Here is a 12,265-nt window from a genome sequence, read left to right as displayed (position 1 = left end):
TACTATCCTCGGTCAACTTCCGAAATTGACATAGAGGATGAAATGACGGATGATTCATTATGTCCCAAGCAAAATGATAGTGATATCGAAATGAATGAATTACAAATCCGCTTCAATCAAACACTCGGGAAGCGTTTCAGTGTAGCGCAGCAGGATGTACGTGAAGATGTGCAACAACCACTAATTAAACGGCGGAAAGAAGTAATTTAAATAATTTACCAAAATAATAACTTAGCAAAAATTGCTTGAAGCGTAAGCCCTGGAAGTTACCTTATGCTTATAGTTTGAGGTTTCTCAAGATTTACCTGCAAGTATAAAGTCATTCGATGGTATCAATCTTGCAAACTTCTCTTCTACTCCTGCTAGATGACCTTGTTTAACCTTCGGTTCTGTCATCTCTCTTTCATCCCATCTCCAGAATATATTCTATTCTGTGAATATGGAACTTGCCAGGTCTCACCAACAATAACGTTTCATTTTCATCATTTATTTATAAAAAAGAAATTTTTTTTAAATTTAAGGGTGAAAAGAAACAACTGGAAAGAGAAGCTGAAAATAGTAAAAAAGAGCAAAGTAAGGAAAATGGAGCGGAGAGGGCAGACGAGAAGATGGATTATTTTTGTGAATCTGTAAGTTATTGTGTTTCATATATTGAAATGAATAATTACACTTGCAGACTTGGAAAGCTTTCTTCGAATAGATTTTCAATTCAAAATTTCGTTCTAAAATTTATTCAAACGAAGTTATTCTGTTTGAAATGAAACATAAAATTGGAAATGTTTCGATCTATTCAAAAAAGAAAAATCCCATCAAAATCAAGTTTACAGTTTATTAAATTGGTCGTTTTCTGGCTTATTTCTGTTCTTCAAAAAAAAACCTTTAATTCTAAATGACAGATCAAAAGTCTGAAATTGTGATAGCTGAAAAATTAAAAAATAATCATTTTGAACAGAAAAATTCTGTGCATCTGAGGGATGGGTTAGGTAAATATCCCTTACTTCCGGAAAACTGATAAAGTTCGCAAATTAAAGTTTGAAAATCCAATATTTTGAATAACAGAAAATTTTGTCCTTAATACTTGACCCTATTACTGCTACGATAGATATGGACATTGGAACGTTACACCTATTCCTATTAACAAGATTTTGATTTCCCCATGTTATAGTTCAGTTTTATTTCCTTCACATTTTCTCACTCCTCGGAAGTACTTAACAATCTGATAAAATCTCTGCTAAACAATAAATTAACAACGACAATGATAATGACATAAAATAACAAATTTTCAATTTATTTCAGAAATCTCATAATTATTTTAAAACAATTGCTATTTACAGAAATATTCATTAGTAACTGTGCAAAAGCCAGGCATTCTCACAGCAGGTTTTGCATGCATTGAAAAAGTTGTCTTGAAACAGCTGTTAAAATCAATGAAACCTCAGGAATTTATTGAGAAATACGCTCTTATCGATTGTCGATATCCATACGAATATGAAGGTGGACACATTAAGGTAGGTAACTCATTTATTATAAAGAAATATGTGCTCGGAGAAATACCAGAAAGTTATTTTCCAAAAGTAAAAAATAACACCGCAAATATATAATTTTAGAGTATATAGGATGTAACGCGTGACTTAATTAAATCCAAGAAGATGCACCTTTTTAAAGTGTCACCCATTAGATAGTACATATACACTGTCTTGCAGATGTCCACAAATTGATGTTATATTTATTTTAAATAAATTTATTATTATGTTATATTTATTTTCATATTTATTTGTTATATTTATTTTAAATAAATTTAAATAAGTATTCATTTTTGTTTCAGGGAGCATTAAACATTTATGATCCTGTGGAACTGGAAAACACATTCTTCCCTAAATGTTCAGCTGCATTTAAAATTATGCTTAAAAAATTCCGATATTTTACTGCGAATATTCAAGTGCTCGAGGGCCAATGCTGTAAGTTATTACCATATTTGTTTGTTTGTTTAATTAAATTTTTGTACACTTTTTATTTGTTTAAGACAAAACTTATACAACAACTATATCGAATGGGAAAAGTTAATTCAATTCCTTCACACTCATCTCCAAATTTTCGGATTAATTCCTAATACTGGTGTCTTGAATTCATTGTTAGCAGCTACCCCTTCTCATACTCGTCATTTAAACTTAGCTATACTTCCAAATGAAAGTCAGCTGTAATAATTGCTTGTATTAATTCTCATATTAGCTGCGTTAATTAACTTCAAGACAAAATTTTGGATGAGAAAGGTTCAATCAGACAGTTATGAGAGAAGTCTCTAACTTAGAAATGTAAAAAGGAAAATAAATATTGGCCCAAGTTCACTGCTCAATGCTATCCAAATATCGAGCAACGTTTTGCAAACCACTATCTATTCCTTTTTTTTTAAAAAAAAAAGAAAATCACTGCTTATAGCGCATCACATTTACGGAAAAGTGACCGCGTCCGGAATTATGCCAACTATCCATTTCTTTATTACAATGAAATTTACGTTTTACAAGGAGGCTATAATTCTTTTTACAGTACTGATGACGACTGTTTCAAGGTGAGATACATTATACCACTTGTTTTTACCCTTAAATTGATTGACATTCTGAATCATTAACTTTTGACCTTTGAATCTTCTAAAATCTTATGTCTAATTATTGTACAGGATTTATGTGAGCCAACAGGTTATGTTTCTATGCGAGATAAGAAGCATTCATATGCGCTCAAAATATACCACACGCGCAGCATACGGAATGGGGTTGGTTTCGAAACCGGAATGTTCCAAACAGCAGTGATAAGAAAAAATGACTTTCGCCGGACATACTCAGTTCCACAAATGCCGGAATCACCAACTGCTTCAGAATTCTCTTCTGCACGATCTCCCGAAAAGTTTCATCCTGAATGTTCTACAATACCGATGCTTGCTAATCCACGCACACCAACCGGACGCAAAAACAGTCGTTGAATTTCGATTTCTGAGATCCGGTATAATGGTGTTATATGAAAAGCTCCAAGAGTATATCGCTCACTAGATCATTTATAACTGAATCTTGTCTTTTTTGTTTGTTTAGATTTGTACATAATTGATCATATTAGCTAACATGTCGAACTACAAAAAAAAAAAAAACGAAATTTCCTTTTCAAGAAATAATCGTTCAACATGAAGGTTTTTATATAAACGGTGTTATTTCGTCAGAAGGTGATTAGCTAGCTTTACAACCAGTTTCCATTGCTTGAGGTCAATTCCTGCTCAGAATTAGATCAAACCATACAACTTTCAAATTCCTCTTCCGGTTTCAAATCACGTTTTGCTATTACTTTGTTTCGAACACTTTGCAATCATTTTTGTAAGGGTATTTTTTAGTACTGTCATGTTATGCTGGTTCATTATTATCGGATTTTAATACTTCCAACCATCATTCAATTGAATTTAAAAAAAAAACTTAAACTTTGCTCCGCTTAGCGATAAAACAACGTTAATTTACTACTTCACTTCCTAACCACACTAAAAGTCATCATTAATCAGAACTGAAATGTTTGGGAGTACAAGTCATCATTTATTATTTGCAAGTATTCAAAATTTGCGGTTCTCATCTGAGTTAATGTGTTCAATCTCGCTAAAATCATTCCGAGAATTCGTTGCTCTTTCAAACACCATTCTATTGCTGCATCATGTTGCAACCCTTTGTCATTATGCTACTTGTACTTTACTTTCATCTCATAAACTGCCATTCTTGATCTTATTATTTTTATGTCAGTGAACCAATTTTCACCAGGCGGTATAAAATTCAAATTCAAAATTGCACATCTTTCGTGTTATTTTATTGGAAAATTATACGAATTAAACTTTATAAAAGACAAATTGAAATCAGTATGCTTCAGAAAAATAAAGAAATAGTGAATTTAGAGATTTGATAAAATAAGCTTTTTAAAGTGAAGGATATGAGAGTGGTCAGGGTCAAAATTACTACAATATTGACCCTGTAAAACTACCAGAATTCTTCGCGCAGATCTATTTCACCTGCTTGTTATTCTATTTACAACAGCAGTGCGGTGAAAAAAGAAAAAACAAAAACAAAAAAACAGAATAATGGTGATAAAGCGCAATCTTTTGGATACCGTTTTGTAACAGTAGCCACAGAAAATTTGCAAGCCGAGCAAGCGAAGCTGAAAAAATTATGAGCTGTTCTAATTAAGATTCAGAATATTTCTCAGTATAAATGATTTGTTACACAAAATTAATAAAATAAATATTTCGATACCTAAAGTGATGGATCATTTATTCAAATCCAACTTTTCCAATTTTTTAACAAATTTTTACGATGCTTAGATATCACAAACAAAGTCCTTTGTTCTAAACTTCTTCCAATTTATTAATCAAGCTTACATGCAAATGTCAAATTCTGTAAAGAACCTCTAGCCTGGCAGCTAAGCCAATGTGTCTGATATGTTAAATCACTTCCACTATAAAAGGAGCTAGGATCAGTCATCCTGGGGTCAGTTATCAAATCAAAAAGCTCGAGTAGTCACTCAGTCTGACAGCTCGCTCAGTCACTCAATCGGTCAGTTCGCACAAGCATTCAAGACGACAAACAACCGGACACTCAATTCGGCAACAGTTTATCGGCAGAGAATCAACAATATAACAGTTCAACAGCACAAGCGACAAACCTTTTGCTTGTATTATTCAAATCGTCCCCATTACTGTTTCAGTGTGATATTATGCCATCGTTTAAGACAATAAAGATTACTATCAACGCTGCGGAGTTACAACAAAAAATAAACTACAGAATCTTTCCCTGACTTGATCTACTTGAACTTACAAATCAGTGATGTATTGTGATAAAACCAAAGCGTTTACTTCATCTGAAAATCAAGCAAAACAACTGTCCAAATGCTGTGATATGCAGGACGTGGATTTCTGGAAGCTAATGTCAAATGAATGAATAAAAACTCAAAGGAATAAAGAAAATCTTCCACTTTTTATTTGTACTTCTAAATGACAAGAGCGCCATTGGATTCAAAATAACACACACACCAACACCGAAGGCATATAAAAAATAAGTGAGACGGATACAAGCACTAAATGACACCAAGCTCTTGATTTTCAGCTGAACATCAAGAAAATCCAATGCTTCCATTAGTAAGTTTTTGGAACCATTTTGGAAAAGGAAATCAAAAGACATTGCTAGTACCAACATTATTTTAGATGTTTGAAGATTTGAACAAAACAGATATCATGAATTTAACTCAAATTTTACGAAAACAGTGAGTGCAAAAGTTAACGCTAAAAAATGATTACATTAATATTGCAATAAGCCTAAAAACTTATTTCAACTCTCTTCTGTAGCTCACGAATAATGATATGATGAAGCAGAATAAGAGATTGTAGAATTATTCCCGAACATCTGTTAGAGCAACGATATAATGAAAAAGTCTTTGAGATAAATCTTTAGAAAAAAAAAGTTGAAATTAATCCCAAGCGGACTTATTCAGTCGCTGCTTCGTATATTGACACATGCCATCGTTCTTCTGATGCCGAAAACCGCTGTGTGCCGAGCCTGAGAAAAGAAATGCTAAAATGACGTCAGCCGTTATACCCCAAACATTGTAGCGAGATTTTTTTTTTTTAAATTAAATAAATGACGTCGAAAACAAAATTATGCATATGAAATGAAAGAAATCAGGCTTACTATTTCAAATCTATTACATAAAGTGTAGCTAACATTGCCCATAATGAACTATGTATGGGAAAGCGAAGTTGGAAAATCCCCAAGATTTTATTTATTATATAATTTGGTTAAAGATTTGTGGAACAGACCTCTCCATCCTTTCTTGTCATGGGGTAAACGCATCATTATGCCGGTTCCACAGTGATCCTCAACTCCCAATCCATCACTTATTTCAATCATATCATTCACATCCTCATCATCATCGCTGTCAAACTGATCCATCTGAAAGGCAAACGTTAGTTTTAACGTCAATACTAGAAAAAGAACAAAAAATGTGCATATGAAAAAAAAATGAATAGAAATATGAAATAATTCCTACAAACTTCCGAAAATCAATTCTTTTCCAATTTTATAATTAAAGAAGACGGAAATATAAATTTTGATTTACCAGTTATCAGAGAAAAAGTCGGAGAAAAAATTAATAATTTAACATATTTCATAATTAATAAGTCTTTTCGTCCAGGGAAAAAACTGTCAAGTTACACAGCAATTGATGACGCAACTATAAATCGAACAATCGGAAAACTATTCTACATAAATAAAACCAAATGTTGATGGTCTGAGGTAAAATATTAAAATGATATTATTAAAAATTTGATTCAATACAAAAACAAAACTAAAAATTAAAAATAAAGAAACCTGGTAATTTGCTTCATCAAAAAATCGTGGTGTTCTTTCCTCCTTATGATGACATCTTTTCTCTCGATAATCATTCTTAGAGTTATCTTTTAAAGGCATGTTGCTACACTTGATATTTTTGGAATAGTAAGTCACCGAATCTCCCGGATAATAAAAGGACTGCATGGATGGATTTAATCGTTTACCGCACTCCATATTGTGCTCTACCTCATCATCGTCACTAAGCGCTGGAAAGTTTAATCCTGATGGGAAACCATTCTACCGAATCAACAACTCCTTCAAAAACTGTGCCATAAAAATGGATTTGGTTCAGTGAAATAAAAGAAGCATAACATCAAAGAATACATATTTCCTTTGTAGAACTGGTAAATGTCCTTACTCTTCATTAATAATTTATTTTGCAGCCACAGAGTTGAAATTATAAAATTTTCCAAAACAGTTATATCAGAAAGGGTAAGTGGTCGTACGATCTAGTGATTGCAAGATATTTGAAAAATCCTTGACAAAAAAAAAATTGAAGTATATTCACCAGGAATAATGCCATGCCTTGCCAAATACTTCTTGGAATCATAAGAAAAAGCACATGACGCAGGCGAATTTTCACAGCGCTGAATTTGTTCAACCGTCATCTGTTTCGTAACTCGTGTGGTACTTCTAATCACAGGTGAAATAGGCTGTGGTTTCTCATGCCGTCGCGATGGAACTCTCAAATATCAGAGAGAAAAATATTAATAACTGCTCACAGCTGTTATCATTTCATTTTCTTTATTGTTATAGACTGTTGGAATCCTAGATAGTGCGTGAATCCAGCTCAGCTGCTAGAATGGATGTTTTGGAAGCAAGTAATTTCAAGATAATCTGCTGCATAATTTTGTCTAGTATATATATGCATTAAAGAAGCTCATTTATTACAAAATTCGAATCCTAATAAGCATAATAAGCAGAACTAAACCTTCCAATATCTCCTTTGTTTTGGTGAGATGCGAAAATGTCCAGACTTTCGTCTCCTCCGCATTTCATGATAGCTTCATCAACCAAACGTTTGAATTCTTCGTTTTCAGCATATTTTCGTTTCATTATTGTCCATTTAGGATCTTCCTCGGATGGACCGCCAATAGTTTTTTTCCTCTGCATTAACACTTTACATTGTCAGACTTAAGCGTTTCAAGGAAAAATATGAAGAAAAGATTTTGAAGTCACAATTTTTTAGCTATTTTGCTGAATACCTGGTTCCATCAACCTTCCGAAAATAACATGAGGAATAGAATTTTGTGTCAGTGGGAAATGGGATCTTGTGACTCAAATTATAGCGTCTTCACTAATTCGTAATCAATGTTATCAAAGGAAATTTGTATAAAATGACTTGAAAATAAATGTTAAACACTTAAAAATGAAGCTGCTCTTCATTGAAAAAAAACGGACATTCACCGATTCCGCAAAAAGTTCTCCATGTGCTGCACCTTCAGTGATATGTCCTGCTACAGATATCTCCTAAACAATGGAAACTTTACCGGATTATTTATGTTTGATAAGAAATTTCTAGCTTTTACCATACGAAATTCTTGGTAAAAAATTTAAGCCATTTTAACCTTATTATCGACACCGCTACATTATGGCAGAAAGAGTTGGTAAAGGGAACCGGAAATAAAAGAAGATTTCTTTTAAAAATTTAAAAAAAACTGAAATCTAGAAAGACGCACGTCAGGGGGTATATTTTCTTTGCCATGACAACGCATTTCTGTTTCAAATCTTTTTCCACATCTTTTGGAATTCTCGTTACTATTACTGGACAAATTGTTAAATTGTGCCGAACCATCCAGCATTTTCTATAAAGTAAACTTTGACTAATGGATTGCAAAGAACGGTATTAATGAAAGAGGTATAACAATGAAAAGGTATAACATTAATGGAAAAAGATATAACAAAGTGCTAAAGGAATGTTCCCTACTATCAAAAGCTGAAGAAACGCTCTCAGAATTGATAAGGAAGCAGATTGTATCAATCCGGCTGCAATATAAAAACGGTGTAACAACTTAAAGAACACCTTCATCGCTTCTGTTAATTTCAAGAATTGACCACTTCTTTCTGAATCTCTCACTGTCAGTTCATCGATTTTTGATTGCATTTCGCGCACTTTTTCTTTTAACTTTTCAAACTACAAGATTTATTAAAATTTCGTCTCACGGTTTTGTTCTATGCTTTATGAATTTTGGTTTGACGTTCATACAGTCACATTCGATTTATGCATCCAAGCCAGTCTTACATTATTTCAGCTAGTACATTGCAATAAGGTTACATTTAACATCAAGAATTATGGATCATTATTTCTGCAAACAGTATTCGTGCCGACCTCCGCTTGAAACTAATTAGCTTGAAGCTTGAAGCTAATTATGTATCGACGAATTGAAAAAGTGTGATCATTACCTCATCCAAAAGTCGCTCACTTCGACTATCCATAGCCATTTTAGGAAATATCTTTTTCTGAGGGTTTGAGTCAACCAAAAACTTTCGATGTGTTTTTGATGTACCCTTAAATTAGAGGCATTTTTGATGTTATATCGAACAACTGCTGCAATAAGAAATACGTATTCACCATTATCAGTACTCAAAATATGACTCACATATTATTGCAAATACAAGACTGATCAACAATCGTTTCATTACTACTGTTGCTAGCTATTTCAAAACCAATGAGAAATAAAATAGTGATAAATATTTCTGAGAAACTGAAAATCTGAAACTTTTAAAAAAACCTCTATTGTTTGTGACACGTTCACAGTCCTTCCGAATGCTACTGTCTTCTTTCTTTGTAATAATCGTGCAGGAAGTTGCTGATGTTTTTCTGCTTTTGCTATTATCTCAGTAGGGCGCTTAGAAACCAAAATTCGCTTTTCTTCGCAACCTTTCTCAGTATTTTTACATTCCTCATCAACTTTGTTCCCCGGTTTAGTGTTAAATGTCTTCTTCAAGGCAGAACGAAGGGGTTGTGAAGAAGTTTGTAATTGAGGAATGCACCTAAAATGAAACAACAGGCATTACGGGATCCAAATTTTCTAGCAGACGAGTGAATGTATTTAAAGGTTGCACGAGTTGAAATTAAAATTTTCTGGATGGATTCCCTCAAGGGATTACCTATTGAGGAACTATTTTAATCAAGAAGAGGCTCCATAAAAGGAAAAAAAAAAAGGAAAATGAATCAAATGGAAATTGCGCCAATCTACTATATCTGTTACGGTTACGATGGATACAAACAGGCGAATAAACATGGTTAAACTTGAATTGAGGGACAAGTTCTTTTATCAACCGAAATCAGCAGGGTAGTTAGTTCACAATGAAACCAGTAATAAGGAACAAATGGGAATCCTATAATTCAAGAAAACAATATAAACCATAGAATACTTACTTGCAGTTACAGTTAACTCGTGTGCTAACAGTTTCCAAAAATGTTAATGATTCAGCAGGGGTTGGGATTGATTGCTGCTCCTGTAAATAAGAACTTTATGAGCAATTGAAAAGACATTCTAACAAAAAATTCAAGCAGAGGAATTTAAAAGTGAAGGAAGGTAGATAAAACTACCTGGTTTGCAGCAGGAATTCCCAATTGATTTACAGCTGCTGTTGAGGGTAAATTGAAGCCAAAATTTAACTGAGGAACGTAGGAAACTAATGAAGTAAGGCAGTCTGGCTGATTAGATGGCATTACCCAAACAACATTTGTGGCGTTGAAACAAAAGAAAAAGTTTTCAGATTAAACAGACTAAAGAGATAGTTCGACATGACCCATTTATCATTACATATTATCTGACCACTGCCACAATACAACCACTAATCTACACCTTAAAACGATAAATCCAACTCCCGGCACCTATCCATACGAATTCATCTGTAAAAAGATGGATTAGGCAAGATTTACAGCAACCCATCCGGGTATTTTTTCTCATATGAGAGCTCATGCAATTTTTACAGATATCACTGCAGTAGCAAGCGATGCATGGCAATTCCAGAAAAATTGATTATGAATGGTGAAAATTCACCGAAAACAGTAGGAAAAAGTATTTTCACCGCTAAAGTAACGAATATTCCATTTATGGCATGTAGTATAAGTGAAAAAATATTTTTTCGCACTTCTGACAATTAAAATATAGCATTTTAGGATAGCGATTTTATTCATCAGTATAAACAGGGACTTTTTAGAAAGCAAAAAAGAAGAGAAAGAAGGGGAAAACGCCACACGACGCAATAAGCTCAAACAAAAATAGCTACCGAAGAAATCTGACATTATTCTGAAATCCATACCACAAAAAGATGACTTGAGAAGTGACAAATGCTAATAAATCAAAGATGAAATCCTGGAGTTAGAACACAAGCTAACGAATAAGATAGGCTGTCAAACCAATAAAAATCAAAACATTTTCATTGAGCATGAAATTAAACGCAAAGCGCTACCATGCTGCTCGAATGAGTACAGAATCTTACTGTTATGGGTTGAATGAGTAACAAAGTAAATGATTTAAAACATCATTCCAAACAAGCAATATATCAATACGAGATCGGTCAACTTGATCATACACAAGTGATACGGAAATCGATAAATGATTAACAAAATTTCAACAGAATTGGAGTACTAATTATCTCAACAAAAAATGAAGTAAATGGAGATCGAAATCAGAACTAGAAAGTAGATGATGGTAATGCTGAAAAAAGTATGAATGACAAGTCGCAAAAAGTCAAAACTACGAGAAGACTAATAAAATGAAATTTCATTAAAATTTGTGTGAAATAACTTTTATACGAGCCTTAATACTTCGTAAGAAAATTTCTTAAAATCAAATACCGATATAATAAAAATAATAATAGTGAAAAAATGGACTTGGAAGAATAAACAGTAAAAATTGAAAATTACAAGTAAATAATATGTAACTTTTATGAAATTTGTAGGAAATAACTCCTACATGAAAATGATTTAAAATTCAAACAAAAAGCCTTAATATTTGGTGGATAATTCAGCAAGTAAAACAATAAAACTTACAACAGACAGGCGCACACACACATATACAAACACAAAATTAAAACGGTACAAGTACTATACAGAATTGTCGAAATCGATCGAATAAGGAAAAGAAGCAAACGACATTCTGTCCTTTCTCAAGAAGTACCTCTAGTACTAGGACTAGAAGTCGGATCATTTCCTTTAAAATCATCATCGCTAAACAGTCGTCGACAAGTACTCCTTCTTGGTGCATCTCCTCCTCTGTCTCGTACAGGACGGCTCTTGGGAGTACTTGGAAACTGTGATGGAGATTCGGGTGAACTGATGAATAAGCGCTGCAAAAAATTACATTTAGTATTAATCAATTCCATAATATAGCACTATTATCAAAAAAGCAGTTTCATTCTGCTTTCTGCTTCATTCTGCAAGCAATTTCACCGAAATAACTAACCCTCGGTAGCACATGACGAGTGGGCGTTTTCATGTTTACATCAACTTCCATAGTATTTGTATTTAACTCTCCCCTACGTTGTCTATTGTAACGATCTCTTGCCAATGTATGATACGCCGAAGCAACTGTTCTAATACGATGGTATTTGTAATTCTTTAGTTGTTCTATATGTGCTTCATCATTCATTGCCACATATCCATTCGGTTCAATGAGATCCTAAACATGCCTGGGAGATACAGGGAACAATTCCATAAAATCGATCAACGAAGTCAGATAGCTTTTGATGAAAAATACTTTGAGATTTCGGCTTTACTTTCCATTTCAATTCTCTTGGTATATATATATATATGTATATATATATATATATATATATATATATATATATATATATATATATATATATATATATATATATATATATATATATATATATATATATATATA

The 12,265-nt window shown here is 32.9% G+C and overlaps 3 protein-coding genes across 3 annotated transcripts in view; 1 reads left to right on the top strand and 2 right to left on the bottom strand.

The window, feature by feature from the left end:
* Positions 1–42: 42 nt before the first annotated feature.
* Positions 43–2,974, top strand: LOAG_08608 (hypothetical protein; the record flags this gene model as incomplete). The annotated part of the gene is made up of 6 exons (XM_003144138.1): positions 43–201; positions 522–629; positions 1,335–1,508; positions 1,826–1,962; positions 2,437–2,566; positions 2,675–2,974. The coding sequence occupies 6 exons, from the start codon at positions 43–45 to the stop codon at positions 2,972–2,974; spliced, it is 1,008 nt and encodes a 335-aa protein (XP_003144186.1).
* A 1,873-nt stretch (positions 2,975–4,847) lies between these two features.
* LOAG_08607 (hypothetical protein) lies at positions 4,848–10,269 on the bottom strand. Its single transcript, XM_003144137.2, has 12 exons — positions 9,958–10,269; positions 9,784–9,863; positions 9,134–9,395; positions 8,805–8,909; positions 8,425–8,535; positions 8,081–8,206; positions 7,803–7,871; positions 7,333–7,508; positions 6,910–7,085; positions 6,381–6,607; positions 5,831–5,963; positions 4,848–5,570 (listed from the first exon to the last, which is right to left on the bottom strand). Exons 1-12 carry the CDS (start codon positions 10,078–10,080, stop codon positions 5,482–5,484), a joined length of 1,677 nt encoding a protein of 558 aa, XP_003144185.1. The 5' UTR covers positions 10,081–10,269; the 3' UTR covers positions 4,848–5,481.
* Positions 10,270–11,525: 1,256 nt separating this feature from the next.
* LOAG_16564 (hypothetical protein) overlaps positions 11,526–12,265 on the bottom strand; it is a gene marked incomplete at both ends in the record, with an annotated part of 4,405 nt that continues 3,665 nt past the window's right edge. The window contains 2 exons of the mRNA XM_020449217.1: positions 11,526–11,705; positions 11,822–12,037. Of these exons, the coding sequence (XP_020307286.1) occupies positions 11,526–11,705; positions 11,822–12,037 (396 nt within the window). The remainder of the gene's footprint in view (positions 11,706–11,821; positions 12,038–12,265) is intronic.

Source organism: Loa loa (genome assembly GCF_000183805.2).
Source record: "Loa loa unplaced genomic scaffold supercont3.8, whole genome shotgun sequence".
Classification (NCBI taxonomy): Eukaryota; Metazoa; Nematoda; class Chromadorea; order Rhabditida; family Onchocercidae; genus Loa; species Loa loa.
This window is presented reverse-complemented; position numbering and strand designations above follow the sequence as displayed.

Excerpts from the sequence above, each read along its gene's own strand:
- LOAG_08607 (XM_003144137.2), bottom strand. The coding sequence starts at position 10,080 with ATGCCATCTAATCAGCCAGACTGCCTTACTTCATTAGTTTCCTACGTT. Across the intron at positions 7,509-7,802 it reads TTTTTGCGGAATCGGTGAAT|AGGAAAAAAACTATTGGCGG; the intron begins GTCCGTTTTTTT and ends GTGTTAATGCAG. Across the intron at positions 7,086-7,332 it reads AACAAAGGAGATATTGGAAG|AGTTCCATCGCGACGGCATG; the intron begins GTTTAGTTCTGC and ends CTGATATTTGAG.